We start from the raw sequence: 27923 nt of genomic DNA, 5'->3' as shown, positions 1-27923 counted from the left end.
AAATTTAGTGTGCAAGTACTGCAGCACAGATCACTCATACAAAAGCTTCACAGTTACACAAAGAACAAAGAACAAGAAGATATTCTGAAGCAGAAATGGAATATTTCAACATGTCCTTCTCATACACTTCACTTTACTCTCCCAACAACTTACTAATGTCTTGAGTTGCCAATGCTCATGATTAATCTCTTCTCTTTGTGATTCTATTAGCATTACTCCAGATGTCATTTTTAGCAATACTCCAGATATCATTTTTTAAACTTAAAACTACTATGATCAAATGGAGTGGTTTCACATTAAAACGTTAGGCTTGTATTAGTCAAAAAACTCAGCAAACGTGCTGACTATTATTTCCATTTACCTCCTTCCAAAATAAGCAATTTTGCAGGATGCACAGACTCCATGATTTATTCAATATTTGATCATATTTCCAGCATGGTAACTGAAATGGAAATAATTTCCTCTGCGAATGCAGAAAATAAAAATGGAAACAGTAGTAGTTTCGGCTACTTTCTCCAGAAAAATTAATGCAACTTTCGACTGAAACCCCATCCACTGACCAGTGCTCAGTTGTAATGGAACAAATAATTGATAACTGCATAATAATGGCTGTGGACTGCAATTGCAAAGTATAAGTTGGTTAAATATTAAAAATTTCAATGTGCAGTTACAAGTAAGGACATAATTACTTTATTCAGTTAATCAGCTTAATAATTAACATATATACAAAAAGAACAAAACCATTTTTGCTACTGTTGCTAAATTTGAGGTGTCGGCTACAAAAGAATTTGTAATAGTTTGGCACACCCTACTTATATGGGTCCTTCTAGCTTAAGAGCTGTGCCTCCCACAGAAGCTTGAATGAGGCATCAAATTAAATTCCGATTTATTTACAAAAGTATTTCCACAGTAATAAAAGTCTCTCTCTCTCTCTCTCTCTCTTTTTCTTGAACAGATAGTTATATGCTACACAATACTTATAATTAAGTTTAGCACCTATACTGAGAACAAAATCAAAGGAGCCAGTAAATGATTCGGAACCATCTAATTTATTACAGTTTATAAAATTTTACTAATTCTTTCCATGTCCAAAATTACAACAATGAAATATATACATCACTTTTTAAAAGTGGTTTACGTATATACAAGGTAAATATCTTACCACTTCTGTGACCAACACAAAACGAATGGAAGAGGATGACAGTAAATTGTATTTTATTTTATTTATTTTTTTTACTTTCAGCACAGCTGAACAATGAAAACTGCATCTTACTCCAGAACAATGCATAACTGCTGAGGAGTCAACAAAAATAAAATTAAAAATCAATCGAGACCACGATAAAAGTAAGACCTACGACAGCCTACAAACTCGTAAAAGATCCTGGCAACTGAGTGGTTTTTTGATTACTTTTCTGTGAAGTAGTAATTACAGCACAAGAAAATAATTCAAAAAGTCACATCATTGATTCAAAGTGCAGCCACTGCCTTATATCCACTGGAACTAACACTGCCTACACTGTTTGGAGGAACCTCATACATTCAAAAAGGAAAACACATGCACAAAGTGCATTCAATTTTTGCAAAGGAACAGCACAACACAACATTACAACCTGGAATGTCTTATGTCATGGGAGAAGGGAATTTCGTGGTTCCCTGTTACTTTTGTACTTACCATTTGTTGTCAGTGCAGTCAAGATTGCTCGTCGATAAAACGAACAAAACAATGTGTCTATAAGCTCCTGGGCCCGTCATGATATTTAAATTTCCTACATTTGAGTAGCCTATTAAGTAATAGTCCACAATCAAGCTAACAGTCAACATCATCTTTTGTACAATGGATTTATTCACACACAGAAGATATCTGAACATTATCACATTCAGTGTGCAATGTCTCAAACATCACTATGCCTCTTCATGTCAGATCGGCTGAAATATCAGCTACAAGATCCTGTACAAGAACAAACACATTGAACACTGGCCCACTGATTAAGTACAGGATATTTGTAGCCAAATGGCAGTAACAAACACTTTCACCCGTAGGCAATAAATCTGTGAAGTAATTCAATGTTCAACTGGGTTCTGCTTGTTCTTGCTCTGTGAGTTCCTGGTAACGTGCAAACATCATCTTCTTAACACGGTCTTTGTATTTTTCTCCAGGTAAAACAGGAACAGCAGCAGCTTCACGTGAGCCAAGTCCTGCTGTTGGATTTCTAACATCAGTCTGCACTATAGAAGTGCGACCCTGGTTACTTTTGCCCAGACCCATACCTTCTTGCCATCCCATTTTCTGAAGTAGACGGTTTCCTACATTTTCTGATCCAATGCCAGCACGTGTTGGTTCTTCATACATTGAACGAGCCGCTTCTTCACGTGCTTTGAGGAATTTCTCTTTCAGTCGATTGGGATGAGGTGCAGCAGCTGTAGGATCTGTAGTGCCAAACTTTGAACGGCGTTCTTTAGCGCGGTCACGGTAACGGCTATTACGTTGCTGGGGATCATTCTGATCAAGACCACGAACCCTGTACCAAGCTTCCAAATTCTGCCTATGCAAATCAGACAGTTGGTTATGGCGTTGCAGGGTTTCTTTGCTTGGGAATTGCCTTTTACAAAGTAAGCATGCAAGTTTAGTCCAATCTGTATGCAATCTTTCCTCTTGAAGTACGTCATCAATGTCATCATCTGACTCAGAGCCACCACCATATGCAGCCACCAATCCTCCAGGTCCTCCAGTAGCAGCTGGTGATGCGGGTCCAGGACCCTCTTCTCCCATGCGTGCAACAAACTGAGACACCTGTTGGATGAAAAAAAAGGTTAAAACATGTATGTGCAGTGTGCCACAGAATATGCAACCAATGTCAAACAATTCCTCAATTGACAACATTTGATAAAAAGCTTTTTTAAAAACAAACAAATAAATACTGCAGTTTAAAAATGTTTGAGAGGATAATGCAAGCATTTTACAAACTGCATTTTTTGTTCTCTGCAAAACAGAATACCATCATTTTTAAAATCAACTACATCTCCGCTAGTTCTGCAATGCGTTCAAAGTTCAAAAGTGTTCAATTTTTCTTTCACAGGTCTGGGAGTAGACAGAAACACAAAGTTTGGCTCAACATACCTGATATACACTGTGTCAGCAAGGCACATGGTAGCATGTGTGGCCGCCAGAACTCTAGCGGGTGCAGTGAGAGCAAGGAATGATTTTGACACTAGAAATGGCCTTGTCTTCATTACAATAACAGCAGATAACCATTCAGTTTCTCCACTTGCCCAGTGACACACATTAAATTCTTTGCCAGATGAGTTAGATGTGTGTGATCACGTGAAAATTGTGAAGAATGTGCACTTGTGAGTACAACTGTTCAAAGAAGCTGATCATCAATGTGACTAGAAACCAAAAAATCTTGGTCTTGAAGCAGAAAGTCTGGCAACATGATGATGCATGGAGTCAGTTGTTTTGCAATATCACCGATTAATGTGAAAGATATTGCCTCCATAGCTGGCATTTCCATGGGATCACAATCCTGCATGATGACTTGAAAATGTGGGAAGTAACCTCCAGATGGATACCAAAAATGTTAACTGATGACCTCAAAGTTTCAACTATGACAATTTTACCAGGCAGTGATGGTACACGATGATGGCACGGTGTGGCTTTCTTTTCACACTCACTCTTTGCACCACATTTTTGGACAGTGAAGGCAAAATCCTTATACACTGTGCTCCAATGGCCACTATGGCGAGAGTTACAAACTAAAAATATGTTTTTAAGAACAGTTTACTTGCCAGCATAGTGTGGAGAATGCCACGAAAAATCTACACATGTGCTCTTTCACTTATGACAGTGCAGCAGTGCATCGGGTGAACCGTAACACAGGAGTTTCTTTGTGTTAACACCTTTGATGAGGTTGCTCAAGCACTTGCTCATCTGACCAATGTTCCACATAGCCACACATTTTCCAGTAGTGCTGCTATTGCCGCAGCTATTTTTCACTGGTCAAAATAGACTCCTAAGGAAACATCTGCAGCGGTCATGGAGTCACAGCATCAACATTGTGAAAAGTTGTGTACAACTGCACAGAGATTATACTGAAAGGTGAAAGAAGTTTCAAACTTTTTGTGTGTCAGTTCACATAGGAGACCTTAGAGCTGGAACCTACTTCAGAGCAATTTCACAGAAGGTGAACTACTATTATCATACTATTTTTTAAATATATTTTGTGTGTGTGGGGGGTGGGGAGGGGTGGAGGGGGGGCGGCGGCAGGCAGGTGCACACATATGTGTTAGCTACCACTTAAAAGCACACTAAATGTAATGTTGAAGACAAACATCTGTAGACTGGACCACCAATGACTTAAGCGTATGTATGTTGATTCAAGGTTAAATTCAAATGGGAATGCTCTACTGAAGACAGGCAGGCCAACAGATTCATGTGAAATCCAAATAGGCAACTTGGTGACATTTAAACAGGAGGATTACATTTGTAATTGGTAAAAATTCCAACACCAATCACCATATTGTCTCACTGATTTCTTCATCAGCATAATTATTAACAAAAACAGTACTGATGTACTTCATTTATGATGTGCACTCAAAGTTTACCTGAATTTAGATACCCTCACACAGTCTATTCATCCTAATGAGGACAAACAAAGAGCTGCCTTCAATCAGAAGTATTCACAACATGAAAGTTGACAATCAAATCACATGACATTCACTGGGCAGTGGTCCACACAGGTTTATGTTTTACCATATACATGTTCTTGTGTATTTTGTACTCTCTCATCTTAAATAAGTAACCAAATCTGTCAATGATAATTACCAACACTACAGAATACAAAGGAAATAACACACACTTAACGTTAGTTTACTTTTACAGCTGGTAATATGAGGAGCTGCAATACTGAATACTAAGGAAGACACTGCAAAAGTCACTACACAGTTTTGATGTAATGTTTTTATTATCTGATTTTCGTAAAAATTAGAATTTCTTGAACACAGCCAGAAATTTATGCTGAATGTGGTCAGTGCACACAAATAAATTAATCAAATTCAAGAATAATGTCATCACATTACTGGAGAAAAGGTACTTTGTGACAACACCACAAGCTGATCAAAAGCACCTTCATTCGATTGCAAGTCACAGAGTGATGTTTTGTGTCTGGCTTATTTCCTGCTATGCTATTTCAACTGAAGTACATAATTTTTCAATTCTGATTTCTAGAAAATGGATCACCAGCCAAGTGACCATGTGTTTTAAATACTGAAATTCAAGATAACGGCAGGTGATATATGCTGTGCTGTAAAGATTTTGATAGTTCAGTAGTGAGTGGTAGATGTGACTACAGCTGTTGCCAATCAATCTACTTGGAAAAGAAATAATGTATCAAGTGCTCATTATAATCCAAAGAACTGACAGTTGCATTACAGTGTGTTTTTCGGAGAACTGCACTGATCAAGTAGCATGCAATCTGCGACCAACATTGTCAGTTAACAATCATTTTAACTATGGAATTGTTAGTGATGTGGTTTTATAGGGGCGGGGTTTGCAGCTGCTCTCAGTGCTTATTAGAGATTACAAAAGGAGCCAAAAATCATGTGAAAGGAAAAGGAAATTGATTTAAATACTCAGGGCAAACAGAAAAATTAAACAAGAAATACTGCACTGTCTTAAGGCAACAGATATATGTAAAATGTTTGAAAGCAATAATTATAATAATGGCGTGTGACGAGGGCCTCTCGTCGGGTAGACCGCTCGCCTGGTGCAAGTCTTTCGATTTGATGCCACTTCAGCGACTTGCGCGTCGATGGGGATGAAATGATGATGATTAAGACAACACAACACCTAGTCCCTGAGCGGAGAAAAACTCCGACCCAGCCGGGAATCGAACCTGGGCCCTTAGGATTGACAGTCTGTCGCGCTGACCACTCAGCTACCAGGGGCGGACAAAGCAATAATTAAAATAATAAAACTGAAGCAATATGGGCAGTACTGCCATATAACAAATGGTAGCAGTCAGCTAGCTAACCTATTTAATGAATACTCCCTTGAAACAGCCAGCAAATAAACATGAATACTTGAAGGGATAAAGCAATAGGCTACAAGTGAAAAGTACTGCCACAAACACAGGCAATTACTTCATGTTCCACTAAAGAAATTGCAAATTTAATTAACTCCCTCAAAACTAAAAACTCTTAGAGCTCAAATACCTCTACTAAAGTACTAAAATTCTGTTCTTCACATATATGCAATTTTTCACTCACGGATGACATCACATCACCATCAGAGGAGATATTTCTAACCAGACTGAAACATGCTATCTTCAGCCCCCTCTACACGAAAAGAAGTAATACAGATATTAATCGAGGGTTATTCAGAAGGTACCTTTCATCCCCCCTCCCTCCCCTCCTTATTTTTCCGCTTAGTTTCTAGTCACAATGAATCATTTGTTGTAGCACATGAAATTCCGCAGTCATAAAATTCTGCTGCCTGCGACTGAAGCCAATCTTTGACATTGGTTTCCACACTCTGTCATTGCCAAAGTGCTTTGAGCCAAGCCACCTTTTCATATGCATGAAGAGATGATAACCACTGTGTATCAAATCAGAGCTGTAGGGAGGGTGATCTAATACATTCCCATTTGAACTCTCGCAGTTTGGTCGTAGTATGTTGTGCTGTATGTGGAGAGTGCTGTCATCCTACATAACTCAAAATGCAATAACATTTGTTTGAAAGGCCTTTCTCAAGTTCATTAGTGTGTTACAATAACTTTCAATGTTGATTGTTGCATTTCTCTCCAAGAACTCCACTAGCAAAATTCCTTTTGTGACCCAAAAGACGTTTGCCATGAGTTTCCTGCTGGAAAGTGTTTGACGATACTTTGTGCATTTTTCTGGTGACGGCCCCACTGCAATGACTGAAGTTTTGTTTCTACATTCACATACTGCATCTATGTCCTTCTCCAGTCACAATCTGGTCAAGAAAAGCTTCAGTTTCTTTCTTGTAACACACAAAAAAGGACAGTGCTACTGCCATATATTGAGCCTTTTGTTCTTCATAAAAAGAGTTCAGGTACTCATCCAACATTAAATTTCTCGCAGCTGAAATCTTCGATAGTCACTCTGTACTCTTTTGTACAGAAGAGTACAACTAATCTGTGGAAAATTAACACACAGCTCCAAGATGGTGACTCTGCAGTTTTCTCTACCTCTTTTGTTCACCAAATGAATCAGATATGCATTCACCTTTTCTCTTCATCACTACTTTGGTTCACCCGTTTCTGAATGTATGACACCAATGTCTTACACCATCTTCACTCATTATGTTTGACCTACATACTTCACAACATTCACGACGGATTTCACTAGCTTTACAGTTTCTTTGTCACAACTAAACTTATTACAGAATGTACCTCACAACTGGCAGGTCTTGCGAGTACAGCACACGTTATGAAAGTACTTGGCTTGGAAAGGAACCAAGACATGATCTTGATTCTCCGTTGCTCACAGTGTACTGGTTTCAGGTGCATTCTACCACAAAAGCTGCGCCATTATCTCTACGCAGCATACTACAAGAAAATGGAGGTTACTTTAAGAACAGCCCTTGTAATGCTAACCAGTAGCACTGTTCTTGAAGTTACTCGAGTATTAAGTATGCAAGAACCATAAAATGCCCCTCTCACAATAGAATATTTTAAAAGAGTCTCTCCACAGAACACACTATTTTTCAATTCGCAACTCAGATATTACTTGAGATGTGAAAAATTCACATTTTGCGATAAATATGAATAAAGATTCAGATTCTGCCTCAAAACGAGAAAAAAAGGCATTATTAAACAGATGCTGTTCAGAGAGAATTCTATCCAGATAGCTTTATTTTTAGCATATACGAGGGCGGTTCAGAAAGTAACCTCCGATTGGTCACAGTGCGGGTTGTGGGGGGTGTAGCGACGCCATCTGTGCGTTCACGCACTCAACACGTCAGTCGGCATCAAGCCGTGGTCGAGTGAACGTCGTACCTGCGCTAGTTTAGTTTTTGTGGCAGTTTGAAATGTGTGCTGCAATAGAAAACCCCGCCAAATGTGAAGTGCGTGCTGTCATAAGGTTTTTTACAGCCAAAGGATATTCTGCAGCAGCTATTCATCGTGAGCTTTGTGCCGTGTACGGACCAAGAGTTATGAGTGAAGGAGTTGTCCGTGAATGGGTACGTTTATTTAAAAGTGGACGAGAAAACGTTCATGATGAAGAGAGGAGTGGTAGACCATCATTGGTGACTGACGAACTCGTTCTGTCACGTTATGAGGACGAAGGAGAACCATATACAGAACAAACGCCGTGGTATGCCGACTTCCGGTATCGTTTTTTTGCACGATAACGCCCGTCCTCACTCTGCTCGCAGAACAACGGCCCTTCTTGAGTCCTTCAAGTGGGACGTTATCAACCATCCACCTTACAGCCCAGACCTGGCGCCAAGTGATTATCACCTCTTCATGCATTTGAAGAAATGGCTCGGGTCACAGCAGTTTGATGACGACGAAGAGCTCAAAGATGCGGTCACAGGCTGGCTCCAGGCACAAGCGGGTGATTTTTGTGCAGAAGGAATTTCAAAGCTTGTGAAGAGATACGATAAGTGCCTCAATCGCTATGGAGACTATGTAGAAAAATAGTGCAAAGATGTAGTTGTAAGATGTATATATTAAAATATTTTTATTTAACTTGGTGTATTTTTTTAAATCAACCAGAGGTTACTTTCTGAACGGCCCTCGTAAATATTGAAACGGTAACCAGTTTCCAGTTAGTGGTATAGCACATTATCTGGTAAAGCCCAGTCTGCAAAGATAATGTGCATTACGAATGTGTCTGCCACATAAACAGTGCAGGAATGTAATTATGTATCAGTGTGCTTGACACTTTGGTGCCATGCCAATTGTGGGCAGTTGAATGGTCTGTATAAAATACATGCTGCAGAATGCAACATACTACTTCACCCAAGGGACCTAGTATCATAAACAAGAAAGAGAAGTGTACATTACTAATTTAAGTTCAAAAATTGGTATAAAGCACACACATTTAATGTGGCAGCTTTAGGGAGCTAGGGTTTAGAACTGTGGATGCATCAAATACAGACAGAGGTCCGGCCTGAACTACCTCATTTTCAGCACTGCCAACCTCAACAAGTAATTGCACAGCAGCTGTTACCGAATGCTGTATGTTGTGGGTTGCTCATTGTTTTCTTTTCTTATTTTGGAATAAGGGAAGAGACTAATCCTGGACTGCCATGGCTTTTGATTATGACCCTCACAACAGCAGAAAGGATTGCAGATCCCTGCGATCATGTGTCAGTTCCGCTTTTGCAGGACATCAGAACATGGGTGCAGGATGTTTCCCTGTGAGGGGGGGGGGGGGGGGGTGTGGCTTGTTTTCCCATACTAGTCCTCACTCCTCTGGCAGTCTTAATTCTCACATGTTTACCTTAGCAGCTGACTGCCAGTTTACACTGTCTGCACTCTGCACTATAACAACTGAAAAACAAAAACCTTCAAACATATTTTGACATTGCTGAAATTTTTCCACTAATGTGCAAATAGGAGTTATTTTTGGTTCTACTTCTATAAGGAGAGCACTCAGTTCAACATCACAAAAACTTCGTTGCTTCTCAAAAGAAATGATCATTTGTTGAAAGAAATAACAAAAAAACAAGCAGATAACATTTTGGAAAAAGAACCACATTTGAAGTTTTCAAAAAGCAAACACTCCCACCAGAAGGCTCTCCAATTACCAGAAACTTATATCAAAACATCAAGACATTGGATTCAGGCAGATGGAGTGACCACCTTTTAAATTCATACCCTAATCATTCAGAAGAGTAGTAGTAGTAGTAGTAGTAGTAGTAAAAGAAGAAGAAGCAAATTTCACCAAAAATAGATGCTACATTTTCAGGTTCCTAGCTATTATAAAATCTGAATCACAAAGTATTGTCAGTTGGTATTTTCTGTGACGTGTCAAAAGCATTTTATTGTGCAGTTCACAGTATTCTCTTAGGGAAGCTCAAATATTATGGTTTCAGATCTTGCTGGGTTTTCATTCTATGAAACTAAAAGAATGCAATGTGTTTTAGTATGAAACTCAGGGAATGTACACAACAAAACAGTATCATAAGAATAGGGACTAATTTTCTCTTGTTTTATATCAGTGAAAAATCTTCCATCAACATAGTAAGGAAAGTTCTGACTGAATGTAAAACTCAAACAAACCCGTGCACCTACGGTGAGTCAGCTGGACACACAATCCAGCCAGTGCAACGTGAAGTGTGTGTGTGTGTGTGTGTGTGTGTGTGTGAGTGTGTGTGTTTGTGCGTGCGCGCGCGCGCGTGCGTGTGTGTGGTGGTGGTGGTGGGGGGTTTGCACGCACACATACCGTATTTACTCGAATTTAAGCCGCACTCGAATCTAAGCCGCACTCGAATCTAAGCCGCACTCGAATCTAAGCCGCACTCGAATCTAAGCCGCACTCGAATCTAAGCCGCACTCGAATCTAAGCCGCACTCGAATCTAAGCCGCACTCGAATCTAAGCCGCACTCGAATCTAAGCCGCACTCGAATCTAAGCCGCACTCGAATCTAAGCCGCACTCGAATCTAAGCCGCACCTGATAAATGAGACTCGAAATTGAGGAAAAAATTTTTTCCCAAATCTAAGCCGCACCTGAAATCTGAGACTCGAAATTCAAGGGGAGAGAAAAGTTTCAGGCCGCACCTCCAAATCGAAACAAAGTTGCTCCATTGTAATATGAGACACAGTTTAGGTCGAATGAATGACGATACAGCTATAGTAGTTTGGTTCGAGTCGTAAGCTTAGCAGTTATGCTTTACCAGGTAGCCGTTGCTATGCGTCAGGTGCTCCGTCCGTATTTATACAGGTACCCTTCCTTTTTCACGTGCTTCATCTGGTTTGAATTGATTGCTTATTTTTCTTTGATCTGATAAGTGCCGTTCTCTTTGTTATAGGTCACTCAAAGCTGAAAATGCATTACTGTAATATGTCATGCATTGTTTGTCGCATTCTGATGTAATGAGTGTTTACGACCTACTTACAAATTAAAAAAAAGGGAGGAGGAATCGTCTCATTAGCAAAACAATGGCAAGAGACTGCTATTTGTTGTTACTTACACTGCTGCTTTCTTTGATAATGATCAACAAGAACCAAATAATAGACTGCGTATGATAGAAGATGTTCTGAACGAGAGTTTAGCGAAAATTTTTCTCTTTTATGTAAATCATAAAAAGCAGCGGACCTATTACGCTGCCCTGTGGCATACGTGAAGTTACGCTTATTTCTGCTGAAGTCACCCCGTACAGGATGACACACTGCTCCCTGTCTGTTAGAAAACTTTCTATCCAACCGCATATGTCATCGAAAGACCATAAGCACACACTTTTTGGAGCAAGCGCCAGTGCGGAACTGAGTCGAACGCCTTTCGAAAGTTGAGAAATATTGCATCAACCTGGGAGCCGGTATCTAGGGCCTGTTGTATATCATGCATGAAGAGGGCCAGCTGTGTCCCGCATGATTGCTGTTTTCTAAAACCATGCTGGTTTCTGCAGGTGAGGTTCTCAGAGTCTAGAAAGGTCATTATGTCTGAATACAAAATATTTTCCATGATTCTACAACAAATCGATGTCAGTGAAATTGGCCGGTAATTATGTGCATCCGATTTTCTACCCTTTTTATATACTGCTATGACCTGGGCCTTCTTCCAGTCCTGTGGAACTTTCCGCTGTTCCAATGATCTCTGATAGATGATGGATTAGTCAACATATAATCTTACGGGGATACCGTCTGGGCCAGATGCCTTCCTGGCGTATAAGGATCTTAACTGTTTTACAATCCTAGATAAACTAAACACTATGTATGCCATCCTCGTCTTCATTTGATAATTGAAAGGGGGAATGGTGCTGCAGTCCTCTACCGTAAATGAGTTTTTAGAAGCTAGGTTTAGAATTTCGGTCTTCTATTTATCATCATCCGTTACATTACCTGTACTATCAGCAAGAAAAGGTATTGAATTATTTGTAGTGTTCATAGATTTTACGTATGACCAAAATTTTTTTGGGGTTACTTTTAGAATCTGCAGATAAAATATTGCTTTCAAATTCGGAGAAAGAATCTCTCATTGACCTTTTGACAGCTACTTTTATTTCCCATAATTTCTGTTTGTCAGTGGGGCAGTGACTACGTTTAAAATGACTGTGCAAAATTCTTTGCTTTCTCAGCAATTTCTTAATATGTTTGTTGTACGAAGGTGGATCCTTTCCCTCACCTATATTTTTGCTAGGCACATACTTCTGTAACACATGGTGGACAATACCTTTAAATTCTGACCAAAGATGCTCAATATATTTGTGTCCCGTTGTGAATGCTTGGAGCTGACTGAAGATATTTATTAATGACACTTTTATTTGCTTTCCCAACAAGAAAACTCTACGCTTTTTTTTTACTTCCACTGATATAGAAACCACAACGACATTATGGTCGCTAATAACTCATTCTAGATTAACTTCCTCAAAACAATCAGGTCTGTTTGTCACCAAGATATCTAATATGTTTCCATCTTGAGTTGGTTTTCTACCCAATTGATCAAGGTTGTATGTTGAGAGCGCTACTAGAATAGCTTCACACAAATCTTTGCTTCTGCCCCCTGTGATAACGTGTAATTTTCCCAGTCAATGGATGCCAGATTAAAGTCTCCACCTATAACTAATGGATAATTTGGATATTTACTTCCTATGTACTCAAGACTTTCCCTGAAATGCTCTGTGACATTTGTTGGGGATGCTGGTGGTCTATAAAAACACCCTAATACAATGGTCAATCCTTGTCTGATTGACAGCTTTATCCAGACTATTTCACAGTCCAACCCAGTATCGATCTCAACTGCGTTTAAACAGCTTTTAACTGCAATGAACACACCACCTCCCAAAAGTATCAGTCCTACCCTTCCTAAACATTGTGCAATTCAAGTTCAAAATTTCATTGCCATTTATGTCTGGTTCCAACCATCTTTCGGTAGCTAATACAATATTGGCATTCCTACTGTTTATTTCGGAGAGTAACTCTGGGATCTTGCTACAGGCACTTCAACGATTTACTTACATGAGATTTAGCATATCTGAATCCTTTGGAATGACCTGTTTAGGCAAACTAACAATTTTTACAGTTGGCACACCCACATCAGTGTCACGAACTGGTAATTTTTCAGGCCAATGGTTTGTTTCCCGTGGGGAGGAACCTAATCTCAAAAACCCCCATGTGCACGCCACAGTACTGTGCTAGCCACGTAGGTGCTTCCTGTGTGTAGTGCACCCCCGATCTATTGAGGGACGTCCTACAACCTTCCATCCCATAGTATAGGTCGAGGAATCTACAACCATTTTCATCACAGAGTTGACGCAGCCTCTGGTTTAGATTCTCCACTCGACTCCAAACCAGAGGACCCCAGTCCACCCTGGGTACGATGCTGCAGATTGTCAGCTTGGCTTCCACTCCTTGAGATATGGAGGTCGCCTTCACCAATTTAGCCAGCTGTCGAAAGGACCCAAGGATTTCCTCGGAACCCCGATGACAGGAATTGTTGGTGTCGACTTGTGCAACAATCTGCAGCTGGCTGCATCCCGCACGCTCGATAGCCACCGGAAGAGCATCTTCCACATCCCGGACAAAGCCCCACGGCAAGTGCACCGAGTGAACATCGGACTTAATGGTGAAATGCTTTACACTAACCATCACTTAGCCTTAATGTGACCAAGAAAGGAGTGAGAGAGCCAGCCATAAAAGTCTTTGATCATCTACCAAGTAATGTAAAAGCATTTCATGGGTAATACAATTAACTACAAATGCAAACTGCAGATCATATATGGTTGACAACAGAACTCCTAGTTCAGACAACAGAACTCCTAGTTCACAGAAGAATTTCTCAATATGAAGTAGTACACTTGTGCGTGTCTTTAAGAGAGGGAGAAACTCAACATAGTTAAATATAATCACTGTATGCATGTAAAAATATGTACTACCACCATGTTGTGCTATTTTCTTGTAGAACTGGATAGTTCCACATCATAGTGAAAGATCTCAATTATGAACTAAGGAACACAATAACTACTTAACTTTGGGGAAAGGAAGTCGAGACAGATAAAACAATTTTCTCTCTGCATCGTATATTAGTACCTGTGCATCTAATGACCGCTCCTTGCGTTCCAGGATGGCGTAACCAGCATCTGCTGCTCCAACAGATTTCCCAAGAGCCACAGCTGATGTTGCCACTGCAGTTGCTTGTGGATTGTCCTTCTTTTGGTTTAAGGTTTTTGCCCAGCGTTCCATGTCTTTTGCTATTTTCTTTGCTACTTTCACCTTAAACAAACGAATTATGCAAATTTGTAATTATAACTGTATACTTCACCTTCCTCTTATACTAGCTTAGTTGTTAGCTCTTTTACATGTTATTCTTAACAGCTAACTACATCGCTTATCTCCCTGCCACCCCAATTCCTACAGTGTGTGTCCTAAACCACTAGGTTCAAAACTATACAGATGTTAGTGAATCTTAAACTAAGTAGTCTGAGATAAGGAATTAACGTTTGGAAATGAATATACAGTTTTTTATTGATATAAACAACTTGAACCTCGTAACAACAACATAAGTCTATAGCAATCTCACACAAACAATGATTGAGACAAGCAGCTAGGATGCTCTTCAATTTATATGGACATTTCATACACCAAGCATTTCATGACACCGCATGGGAAAAAAAGCACAATTGGCATATATAGGATACTGGATATTGTTTCTCACTGTCGCACCACCAATGTCAATGTAGAAGTCAATGCACAAACAAGAGCTTCATACACAATTGTTCATTCAGGAAACATTCATTTCAGACTTCTGATTCCTCATCCCCATACACAGTGTCCCAGAAATGTTGCGACAAACTTCCACGGGAGGTGGAGCACATTATAAGGATCAGAACTGCACAGTAACCCATGGCCGCAAATGTCAGGGATAAGTGGTAGCAAATCGGAAATGAAACAAGAGTGTGATTCATTTGAAACATTTATTGAACATAATGAGTACACATAGTGTATGACATGAATTAGCTCTAATGTTACGACAGATGTTTGAAGTTTGAATCAGACACCAAGCCTGCATAACAAAGTCAGAGCACTGACTGCCACACATACTCCAACACACCAAGAGTTTCTTCTACTGCAGGAGCTGCACAGACAATTCTTGTGATGAGATCCATTTCAGATGCCACAGGATAGTGATACACGAGATATTTCATGGTCCCCCATAGAAATGCACCAGGGCTCAATAAATCTGATGAGTGTGGGGGCAGTACTCTCTTGTACAGCACCATCTAGTGGTGTAAGACTATGTTTGTGGCCATGTATTGCTATGCAATTCTCAATCCTTATGATGTGCCCCTCCTTCCCTAGAATTCTGCTGCAACATTTCTGGTCACCATGAGCACAAAGTTTAGGACCAACTACCATCTATATACTCTTGACCCAAGAGGTTTGGTGACAACCGGAATAAATTCTGTAAGCACTGAACCCTGTCATTTTTCTGAAATTTCTCTTCAGTTTACTCAAACAATGGAAACTCCAGGTAGAAATATCAACAATATATGGTAAAGATAGATTGCTATCACCTGTTAAGATGACATGCTGAGCTACAGACAATCATAATGGAAGGACACTTAAACATTAGCTTTTGGCCAAAGCATTCATCAGGAAAGGAAACACATACACACATATTCATTCACACAAACAAGTACATCTCACACATGTGACTGCACTCTCCGGCAACTCAGACCAGAATGAAACTGTCACGTTGAATGGAAACAACAAACTGGAGGGGACGGTGTAACACTGAAAATGCAGGTAAAATATCTTCTGCACAATCCAAAATTTTTTGCCATTTAATATCCACTGACAACTTGTACTGTACTTCTGGTTCTGAATTTGTAAGCTTCATTACAGAATCTATATTTAATACATAATGGACATAATAGTGTATTTATTTCTGAATGTATGTAATTGATTGTAATTATAATGTAAATACTGTAAATTGTTCGGTAGTGGGCAAGGGAACTGCATTTTAATGTATCGATAGTAACAACAAATGTGTATGGAGAGTCTCGTCGCGCTGCAAGCAGAGCAGCTTGAGTCACGATAGAGGGTGAAGGTGTCTGTTGGACACTCCCACAGATACAGTGTGCAGCTATGATCACGCCTGCGTATATGCACCAAAGTCGTTACGCCACGAGTATTTAGAATATGGTACAAGTGGAGAACATGGTACGAGTGGACAGGCAGACTGACGGTAGCAGCTGTGTTGCTGCAGTTCTTGGTCCTAAGTGACCTCATGACTGCCATTATACAGGGTGATTCAAAAAGAATACCACAACTTTAGGAATTTAAAACTCTGCAACGACAAAAGGCAGAGCTAAGCACTATCTGTCGGCGAATTAAGGGAGCTATAAAGTTTCATTTAGTTGTACATTTGTTCGCTTGAGGCGCTGTTGACTAGGCGTCAGCGTCAGTTGATGCTAAGATGGAGACCGCTCAACAGAAAGCTTTTTGTGTTATTGAGTACGGCAGAAGTGAATCGACGACAGTTGTTCAGCGTGCATTTCGAACGAAGTATGGTGTTAAACCTCCTGATAGGTGGTGTATTAAACGTTGGTATAAACAGTTTACAGAGAATGGGTGTTTGTGCAAAGGGAAAAGTTCTGGACGGCCGAGAACGAGTGATGAAAATGTAGCACGCATCCAGCAAGCATTTGTTCGCAGCCCAGGAAAATCGACTCGCAGAGCTAGCAGAGAGCTGCAAATTCCACAATCAACTGTATGGAGAGTCCTACGAAAAAGGTTAGTTATGAAACCTGAACGTCAACTACCCGAGGCGATGGATCGGCCGCCAGGCAGCCCGCGACAGAGCACTTCATCACTGGCCTCCAAGAAGCCCTGATCTTACCCCCTGAGATTTTTTCTTATGGGGGTATTTTAAGGATATGGTGTTTCGGCCACCACTCCCAGCCACCATTGATGATTTGAAACGAGAAATAACAGCAGCTATCCAAACTGTTACGCCTGATATGCTACAAGAGTGTGGAACGAGTTGGAGTATCGGGTTGATATTGCTCGTGTGTCTGGAGGGGGCCATATTGAACATCTCTGAACTTGTTTTTGAGTGGAAAAAAAAAAAAAACCTTTTAAATACTCTTTGTAATGATGTATAACAGAAGGTTATATTATGTTTCTTTCATTAAATACACATTTTTAAAGTTGTGGTATTCTTTTTGAATCACCCTATATTTCCATGGAATATTTTATACAGTTGACAAACATGTTACATTTTAGTTTTTATTCTTGTGACTTTTCTATTTGACGAGAGCATTTTTGCTCTGACATTTTTCACACATGGTGTGATTACACGTAATCCTATGTAATTTTTTATTCTGATGAAGACTGCCTTAATGCATTCGAAACCATGGCCAATTTGACAATAATTTTGTGGTTCAAGTGGCTCTGAGCACTATGGGACTTAACATCTATGGTCATCAGTCCCCTAATAATTTTGTGCAACCAAGGTGGCCATACATATATCCTGTAACTAAATAATGTATGGTTGCTGGATCTTGGCCAATAAAAACGTTTAAAATTTCATATGCTACTCTAGCAATTCAAGCAATGAGGCTAATGGAACTCTGTGTCTTCCATTGTTGTATCATCCGGAAACAAAGTTCTGACTAGATATTGCACTATAGGACGCGACTCTGGGGAACTTTAAACTCTTCTGAATTTCTGACAAATGTTGGGATCGCCTTGTCTTGCGTCATCTGCAGTACTCACACCTATTTGGCCGCTTTGGCTTCAACATCGTATTCGCTTGCTTGCAGTGGATGTATATTGAATTCTGCCTTTAAAAGTTCCCAATCCACTATGTGTAGATTGTATAGTCACTCAGGCTGAATGTTAAGTGTCTACGTCGTTATGTGGATTTGTAATTGTGAAGTAAGTGAGATTGTGGTCACTTCTTGTAAATCCATCACAGACCTTCCAGTTGGCAACATGGTCACTGACTTCTGAGTCCGCAAGGGTGAGACCTATGTTTGTTGCCACACCTGTGCAATTTTGTAAAGTAGGTGGGTTGAGTGGCCTATTTGTGACATGAAGGTCATGTTCTTGTATAATGTTCTGAAGGCAGAGTCTCTTTCGTCCGTTACTCTGCTATGCCACAAAGTTCTATGATAGTGTATTTTTTGTGGTCTTCCTCCATTAGCTGTTGCATGTTATCACACTCTGCTACTACGAGTTGCTTGCTACCACAATTTGAATTTATTGAACCTTCCACTTTTTCTGAATTTGACAGTATGTCCTCCTCTAAGTCTTCCTTGTCTAGAGATAGGCATGCCATCTGTTCCTTGTTTTCCTTTCTTTTAAGCCACTTCCAGAAACTCCACCCCTTCTCTCAATTACCATTATTATTATTATTATTATTATTATTATTATTACTGGACTTTTTATTAACCATCTCGCTGTCACCCTTGTCTGTACCTTCTTGTTCTACTCGTCACACTGGACCAGAATATTTTGGCTCTTTCTGCTGCTCACTTTCTTTTCGACCCAGATTTCTTTTTCTTACAAAGATGACAGGTAATCCTTTCTGCACATGAAATGCACACTGGAACTCACTTGGTATATGTACAGTTCATTTTTTGATGGCCACACACTTCATAGTGGGAGTATGTCTGGCTGTTTTCCTTACAGTGCTCTTCAATGTGCCCATAGTTGTGGCAGTTATAGCATTTGGTGGCAGCAAAGTAGTCCCTCACAGTGGTTGATCGAAATACAATGTATGTTCTTCTCTGTGTAATCAACTGTGCCTGACTTTTGGATGTACCTCCAGTAAATAATTCACTATCAGCTTCTTCTGAGAGCCTGTTCTGAACCTGACTTTTGTACCTTCTAAGCATTGCTTTCTATCTGTTGTTCCCTCCAAGTTCTGTTCATACAGTGTCTCAACTAATTTGCTTTCTGGCATGGTAACTTGGACATCATAAGCCACCACTTTCAGCTTACGCTTCATAGGTGGCTCGCAAATCATTTCTTTATTTGGCTCCATATTTTGTTTCAGCTTTCTGGTTTCCTCCTCTGTTTCTGTTTCAATTATGACTACACTGCTATCTTCATTTTCTTGGGTCTCACCTTTTCTTTATTTCGGTCAATTAGCTCTGTCAGATGTGTATATATTTCCTCTGTGTCTTTCTTGTCCTTGGATTTGATGAACAGTGGGTGCTACCTTCCTTGGCTTGTGTGGTCTCAATCCTTGATTTTGTGGCAGTTGTCTGAACAAGTGGAGCAGTGGCTGCACATTAGCTACCGAATGGACTGTCTTGTTTTTGTTTTCTTCTCTAAGCCTGGCATTTCCTTTTTCCAATTGTTTTATACGGCCAGTCAGTTTTACATGTGGTTTTGCCCAATGAGTGAGATTGCACTTTTAACTCCAGTACTTTTGTGGCTCTATCCTTTGTAGTTGTGTGGAATTCCTCATCAATGTATTGCATTATGTACTCCAGTTTGTCTGACTGTGTTGCACACACTGTGTCGCTTTTTGCCTCATCTATGTTTCGTATGTGTATGTGGGATACCTAGGCCTTGCTATGTTGGTACTTGCACATACATACAGACTCCACTATTGCCAACACCTCTGCTGTCCCCACAGTCGCCAACATCACATGCCTCCACCACCGCCAAAAACAGTGTGACAATTGGTACCAATGTAAGCTGTGCTCCACTTGGCCTGAATACTGACACTTCACAATCTGATGTGGCCCGGGCCACAGACAATGACTGTTACATGTAGACGAATACACTCTTATCATCACAGTAATGTCCGCACAGATTACAGTCACTTACAATGAAACTGATGCCATTACGTGCACTTGCTAACTAAACCCGAACATTTGTGGATTCCAGTTTCCACCGCAAATACGTAATACAAGTGGAGCATGCATTGACCAACTACCAAAACAGCGGCCACCCTGCTGTGTAACTAGCAACCAGTTGTTCACCAGGGTGAACAGCCACTGCCAAACTGTGGCCAAGATCAGAGTAGACCACACTGTGGCACAACATATAGCTGAACATAACAAGCTCGATTTCAAAGGCTGCTTCACTATCCAAACCATCTGGATACTACCCTCCACAGCCAGCTTTCCTGAGTTGCGGAGATGGGAGTTATAACACATTATCCACTCCGGAAATTATCCTGGCCTCAACCTACAGTAACCCACTGTCCCCACACACTCCACCCAACCGTTTCCAGCCCCTCTGTCCTATTACCTCTTCCCTATTCTTGTACCTTCTCTCTCTTTGTGTGCCACCCTCTGCCAATGCACCTGACTGTCTTTCCCCCTTTTCTCTTACTTTGGTTCCTGTCCTCCAGCCCCCCCCCCCTCCCACCCTGTCCCACAGCCTTCCAATGCTGTACATTTTGGCAGTCTAGCGCCCTCATGCGCTGTCAGATACCTCTCTTCTCTCCCCTCACCTGTACCCTGCTATCCCTTCCCTGTCCCCTCCAGTTTGCTGCTTCCAGTCTACATGATAGCTGCACCCTGGTCTGAGCTGCAGGAGATGACTGTCATGTGTGAATGAATGGTATGCGTGTTTCCTTTACTGACAAAGGTTTTAGCCAAAAGCTAATGTCTAAGTGTCTTTCTGGTTGCAACACAATGTGTCATCTTTATGGCAAGCAGCAATCTATCTCTTCAGTATACTCCACAGATAGCTTTCTGAATCACAGTTGCAGTACATTTGACAGTAAGTTATACCAATGATTTCAGTTCTTTACCACAAAATCAAGCTTACCTTGTCTTGTTTGTTGTCCTTTGACTTTTTGTTAGGGTCATCTTTGCCACCAGCACCAGACTCCTCTGTCGTGGTGGCACCTGCTGTTGCAGCAACACCTGAAGCTGCTGCACCCTGCACTGGAGTCGGTACATATGTCTGCCGTTCTGCATCCCAGTACAAAAACTGCTGAGTTTGCGGGTTATAGTAGTACTGTGACCCAGCATCATAATAAAGCCCAGTTGATGAGTCATAATAATAACCAGAAGTCTCATCATAGCGATATGTGGCCACATCCGGGACTGCATAACGTGGGAGTGTCGTTGAACCTGCAGCCACATATGGCATTGCTGGTGCCCCTTGTATACTGGTTGGTAGTGTACCAGCAGCCAAGCTAGCTACAGTAGCACTACCTTTGCGTCCACCTTCGGCCTTGCCAGCAGGACCTTCTACCTGCTTTTTAATTTCACGTGCTGCCTGCACTTGCTGTATTGCAGAAAGAGCGACAGCTGCTGCAGCATTTACTGAATCAGTCTGTGTCTGAGTTGCACCACCTGCCACTGAAGAGGGTGGTGCTGATACAGTTGCAGACTGTGAAGCTGCACCAACCTGGAACAATGTGTGAGACTACCTTGTTATGATTGAGCTTATTAAGAACTGAAAAAACTATACATGTCCTTCTAACAATAAACAAAAACTAAGCACGGGCAACCAATTTCAAGTGTCATAGGTAAATGGCTAAAGGTAACATAACAGTACATGAACGACTTAAAAGTTACTTTAAAAAAAAAAAAAAAAAAAAAAAAAAAAAAAAAAAAAAAAAAAAAAAAAAAGCAGTATTGTCAAGTTAGTTCAGAAAAATGCCAACAGAGGCACCAAGGATTATACTTGCTGAAAACAGCAGACCAAGCACAGAAAGCATTTTGTGTACCACAATTCGCCCAGTGCGAAATGGTACCAATTGTGCAAAGAGATTTGAGTCAAAACTATTGTCTTGCTGCGATTTCTATACTTCCATTGCCAGTTTTCTCTGTAATGCAGTAGGTTACAGATGTCTTCGAAATATTCAGATTTTTCTAAAGCAACTGAAGATATAACATCAAATGGATTAGCCATTACAAATGCTTCAAATCAGTATGGAATTCCACAAACAACATTGCAAGACCATATAATGGGAAGACAAACAGGAAAGTGCAGAAAGGAAACTGTGTTTAATGTAGAGGAAGAAAACACCACTGCAGAACGCTGGATTACAGTTTCAAGGTAGGTATTTCCATTTTCAAAATTCAACATTTGTGTATCAGAAAAACATAATATTGACAAGAATGTACAGAATGCAAAGGCATTGAAAAACAGTTTCCCTGTAGAAGAGTGGGTGGATGGTTTCATTTGTTGAAATGCCATGCTGTCAAAGTGAATTTCATGAAACTTCACTGCTAAGGAAGCAAAGGTTCCATAGTTTTGAATAGTTAGCAGCAACTGATTTTATGTTGTTTTCTGTTTAAGAAGGAATTTTTATTTTCTCTGTTCAAAATTATCACTTTTTTATTAATTATGTTTTAAATTGATGCAAACACAGCTAAGAACTATTTTGCAAACTGTGAAAAGACTCTAGAGAGCATCAGCCCTTCTAACATCCTAATGACTTTGGTGGGAAAGTTTGTATTTTCAAATGAGGAACCAAGCATCCGGAGAGAATAATGAAATCTTCTAAATCAGCAATCAATATGATGTTTGCTGGTACAGCCAATGGTGAACTGCTGCCTGCATATGTTGTTTATAAATCCCAACATACGTGATATATTTAAGACACAATGAGAGCCTCGAAGAACCAGATAAACATACTGAAGTCTGGACGGTTCGATGAAGCCATTTTCAAAGATTGTTTCCAGATTATTGTAAAACCCTGGGCCAGAAAACAACGAGTAGTGAAAGCAGTGCTGAGTGAAAATCTGTCTTACAATTTTTCACCAAAGGTGCTGAGAACATGTAAGGGATACAAACTTAAATTCATCTGTCTCCCTATGATTGCCACACATTTGCTATAAATTCTAGATGTGGTATTTTATAGACCACTTGAAATGTACTGGAGGTCAGTATTAACAAAATGGTGAAGGAAAGCAGACAGAAGACTGACTTCAATTACAAAGGACACTTTCCCTGCTCTTCCTAGCGAATTAATGGAAACCAGCAATCCTAATGCAGCTGCCAACGCCGTCTGGGTTCTTTGCCTTTGGAATTCGAGCCACAGAAGTCCTTAATAAACCATCTTCACCACAATCTGGTATGACAGAGTCTCCAAAATCTCAATCCATATTGGCACTGGTGGGAGAAGCAGTCAAAAAACTGCTCCATGGCATGAAAAGGAAAAATAGAAAGTGAACCAAGAAAGACTGTTGCCAATACCAGCACTGAAGGCAGAACATCTCTCCCAAATGGACTCTCTCACCCTGTGTCAATTGAGAAACAAATAAAAAGAGAAGTCACAAAAATGAACAAGTAAAGGAAACAGTAAGCATTCCAGGATTTCAGTGACAGTGATGACAGAAAGTATTCCAACAAAGATTTGTCAGATGAATCGGTTGAAGAGGCAGATAACAATGACGACAATTTTGATAACACTAAAACCAGGCAAATGGCTTTTAGTGACATTACCAACTTTTCTTCAAAAAAATTAAAAATTATGTTTGTTGTATCGAGGAACTGATTCCTGGAGAAGGGCTCAAAGTTCATGCCATCAGAAATTGTGGCAGAGTCCAATTCAAATATCACGAGAGAGGATGTGAGTCTCACTGACTGTGATCGAATAGAAAGAAGTGCTTCTGTTTATATGGAGAAAATGAGAGTTCTAAAATTTGCTGCAAATTTCCAGGCTATGATACTAATTAGAAAACTTTCAGAGGTGTAAACCATATTTACTATATTTCTCAGGAGTATTGTGTTAGTTAGTTTATTAATGAGTGCAATATTGTTTTGTGTAGGTTGACATAATTTTATGCTTGGGAATTCATTAAAGATTTTCTATTTAATTCATGAACATGAACCTCCATAATGTATGTCTTAAAATTCCTTTTAAAAATTAATAAAGAAGTAAATACCATTAAAAACAAAATAATCCAACAGAGACACCAATTATCAACCAGAATATGTGTTTTTTTGTTCATTTAACTGTACTTTTAATATGGTGGTAGAGTTAACACTGAGTAATCGGTCGAATCGACTGGCGTTTAAAAGGTTTTCCTCAGTGACCATGGATGTTAATAAAAAGAACACAAAAGGAAACAATCCCTTAGGTGTGTACTGTAAGATACTATTTTCAGTGAAAATGCACACCACTTTGTTTGTTAGTCGCATCAAAAATTAGAAAAAAAAACAGTTGACTCTAGACAGGTTGATTGCATCCATCACATTGCCATTGCCCGTTTATCAGGACCGATTTTTAAAATTTTTCAGGCTTTATAACTGCCTTCTAACATGTTCAACCATCTTTTGGGCAAACATTCCGGATTGCATTTCTTACTCTGATATTTCGGCTGATAACCTTACACCCACCTTCAAGGTGAGTTAATGGTACAATTTAAACCCTTGGCACAAAACTGTGGAGTAAATCTGTGTATGTCAGAGATAAAACTTCTGACAACAAGAGCAACAAGAGACAACAGTCTACATGTATAACAATGGAAGTGCCATCAGCAAATCCACAGCACTTATGAATTATATGGTGGATTATTAAAACAGGTGGTATGTGTTGATATGCCATGCAGTGGACACACACAATAATAATTCCTCTGAGAGTGCATATGTAAACTGAGTGATTTCCATGATTCACTGAGCTGAAAACTCTTGCCTCAGTTGAGCAAATTGTCTGCTAATTGTAGTATCTTGACTTTTCTATAACCCATGGAATGGCCAGTGGAAATAAAATGTTCAGCCACTGCAGATTCGATAGGCTGTAGAAGGTGGGTGTGACAATATTACTCAGTGTACCTTTCTTGTACAGTGTGTATTTTTTGTCCCATTCATCTTTTACCATAATGACAAGGAATTTCATATATGCAAGCCTTTCATAACAGTGGACCACCTTTAATAGATCTCAGAAGAGCTGTTAACTTGGTTGGTGGAAGGAAGATCACAAACACTTTATACTTCATTGTTCTGGCAAATTTTGAAGAAACATTTCCCAAACACAGTGGAAAGGTCTTAGACTAACACCTCGTTCTTCTTGCTCTTCCCTTAGTTGGTCTGGTGCTTTTGTTTGCAGAGCTTTCTTAATTTGACTTTTTAAATGAATACCTCTTCCAAATGTAACAGGTCACCATGTAGGCTGTTAGCATCATACACTGCATGAGCTCTATGTAATAAAATTTTCAGTATGATCATAGTTTCCAAAGGATGGTGGCAGCTAGGTGCCTGCAAGTATAAATCGGTACGGATAGCCTTACGGTACATACAATATCCCAAAAACCCATTTTCCTCATGTCCAACTAACATATCAACAAATGGTAGACAGCCATTCACTTCCTGTGGTAAAGGTGAATGCTCTTTAAATGCTCTAAACTCCAGCAATTAGTCCTCCCCTTGGGGCCAAACGATAAACATGTCAGCAACAAACCTCCAGAACACTTTTGGTTTTAAAACTGCAGATGATGGATAACCGTAAAGCAGTAAAATAGCTATAAATGAAAGTCTCTGGTTCACTCTGTACGCAGTTTTTGACAAACTAATCTTGTCCAATTCAAAACAGAGGAACATTGTTAGAACACCACTTCACTACTTCCTTTTCTTGCACAGAACATCCATTCTTGAAAGACCGAGTCCCAATTTTATTAAATGCATAATAAAACAATTTGTTCATTTGTTTTTCCTCCTCATGTGGCATGTTCAAATTGGGCAGTATCGATACTGTTCAGCCATTGCATCTTTTGTCGCCAAGAGTTCTGAGAGTGGTGGAAATAGGGCATTTGTGAGTGCATGGTGAGGAAACATGCAGGGAGACAGTGCTGTGTAGCACTGCATGCCACACAAATCGTTTGCTATGGTACAATAATATGTGTAAGCAGCTTGTATAGGTTAATCTGGCATTTTTCAACTTCTGTAGCGATCAAACAACAAACCGGATATTTATTAGTGTGTAACTCAGTCACTGGTGTTCTTTGTTCATGTTGTAGTGTGACTGACTCAGACCACGATTTTTTGTGCCTAACAGTGTACCGATACTTCATGGACAAAAAGACAGTCCCAAAGAGAAACATTTTTTAGGAAGGGAATAACACAATTCACACCTGAAGCGAGTTGATACTGCACAAAAACTGAATATTCCTCCATCAACATAAATACAATAGTGAACTAATGAAAAATAATTGAGTCAGCATGTTTGAAAGGAGGAAACGGCAAACAAAAATGAGTGCATAACAATCAGTTTCCAGAACTGAAAACTGTGCTACTGAAGTGGATAGAACAAACTTGTGCTCTGAATATTCCAATTGATGCTACTGCGGTTTGCGCTAATACATTTGGCACAAAAGCTCGGACACACAGATTTCAAAACATCCAACAGTCGGCTCAAAAGGTTCAAGAACAAATATAATTTAGTGTAGAAATGCGTTTGAGGTGAGACCGGATGTGTGTACATTGTCACTGTTAAGTCAGTGAAAAATACTCATCTAACAATGATACAAAGGCGCAATCAAAACAATGTTTTTAATGCTGGTGAAATGGGCTCATTTTTTCAGCTTCTGCCTAACAAAATTTAAGAGTTCAGGGGAGAGAAATACCATGGCAGATAATTTAGTAAGGAGAAGCCAATAATTGGGAACGTGAGAAGTCCATGAAGCTTTAAAAATGTGGGGACTTTTCCACATAAACAAGTGTCTAATGTAAGGATGGTGTTGGAAATAGGAAAATCTGCCTGCGACCAGAGTACAGCGCATCCTCAAGATATATACTACCTACACAATACAAATTTAGTTTTTTCCTCCCAACTGTACAAGCCACCTTCGGCCTATCAACCAAAGTATTGTAAGATGCCTGAAATAAAAATAACAGAGGGCTCTTATACAGAGGATGGCCTGTCTTCATATTAGAGTGAGAAGTGCCTGGGTTTTCGTGCAAGAAAGCACAATCTGAAATTGCTTCAAGAAGGCTGATTTCCACTGGATACTTACAAAAGACATCAAACCAGAAAATGAAGGAATTGCAGCTGAACAACTCCTATAACATCAATCTCTTGAAGCAATGGACACCGTTAGGTGTTATGTACCAAGTTTAGAACTTGACGAAGATAGTTTGTTGAAATCACTATCCTTATTCTATTACCAGCAGTGATTCTCTAATGGAGTTGCTAAATGAATGACATTTTATTTGTACTTAGAAGTGTAATAAAAATTACAATTTTAGCATAATTTTATGTTGGTTACATCACATGTCAGGTTCATATTGTTGATGCCGTATTTAACACATCTCTGTTTTCAAAAATGTGAATTTTGAATTCTAATTTATTGAGATAGTATGTTAGGAACTGTGATGTTAAAGAGATTGAATATTACCCTAAATATGGTACCCTTAATTCTGCATTTTCACCAACAAAAAACGTGAATCATTGCAAAACCAGTGGAAAAATGTTATTGGAGCACAAATGAGGTGAATGTACTCATGTTAAAACGACTCTAGCTGAAAAGTGGGGTACTACCTGCTCATTCCTTCCTCAGCACCTTTGAAGATTTCGGCATGCATATATATTCACATTCTTGTTAACAAGCAACTAACTCACTTCTCACCTGACTATAACTTGCTCACACAGACTAGTCCAGAACTGTAAGTCTTTCATTGTCATTACCTCTCAGTGTCTCTCTAACTGTCACAGTCTCTTATCTCACAGCCACAGTCTCCTCCACTCTATCCTACTACCATTGTCCCCCCTCAATTGTATGGTCCGCTCCCTCTTACTGCTACTATCTCACTCATTTCTTCCCACTGCTGCGCTCTCTCTTCTCACTGTCTCTTTCTCGCTGTCATT

The 27923-nt window shown here is 39.8% G+C and overlaps 1 protein-coding gene across 7 annotated transcripts in view; it reads right to left on the bottom strand.

The window, feature by feature from the left end:
- Positions 1-662: 662 nt before the first annotated feature.
- Positions 663-27923, bottom strand: part of LOC126203969 (RNA-binding protein 5-like) — a 124681-nt gene continuing 97420 nt past the window's right edge. For all 7 annotated transcript variants that reach the window (XM_049938385.1, XM_049938384.1, XM_049938387.1 and 4 more), the window contains 3 exons: positions 20930-21517; positions 14222-14404; positions 663-2791 (listed from right to left, as the gene is read on the bottom strand). In XM_049938385.1, coding sequence (XP_049794342.1) covers positions 2069-2791; positions 14222-14404; positions 20930-21517 — 1494 coding nt within the window. In that variant the 3' untranslated portion in view covers positions 663-2068. The remainder of the gene's footprint in view (positions 2792-14221; positions 14405-20929; positions 21518-27923) is intronic.

Source organism: Schistocerca nitens, chromosome 9 (genome assembly GCF_023898315.1).
Source record: "Schistocerca nitens isolate TAMUIC-IGC-003100 chromosome 9, iqSchNite1.1, whole genome shotgun sequence".
NCBI classification, from domain to species: Eukaryota; Metazoa; Arthropoda; class Insecta; order Orthoptera; family Acrididae; genus Schistocerca; species Schistocerca nitens.
Note: the sequence above shows the minus strand (reverse complement) of the source record. Positions and strands in the feature narration are given on the sequence as shown.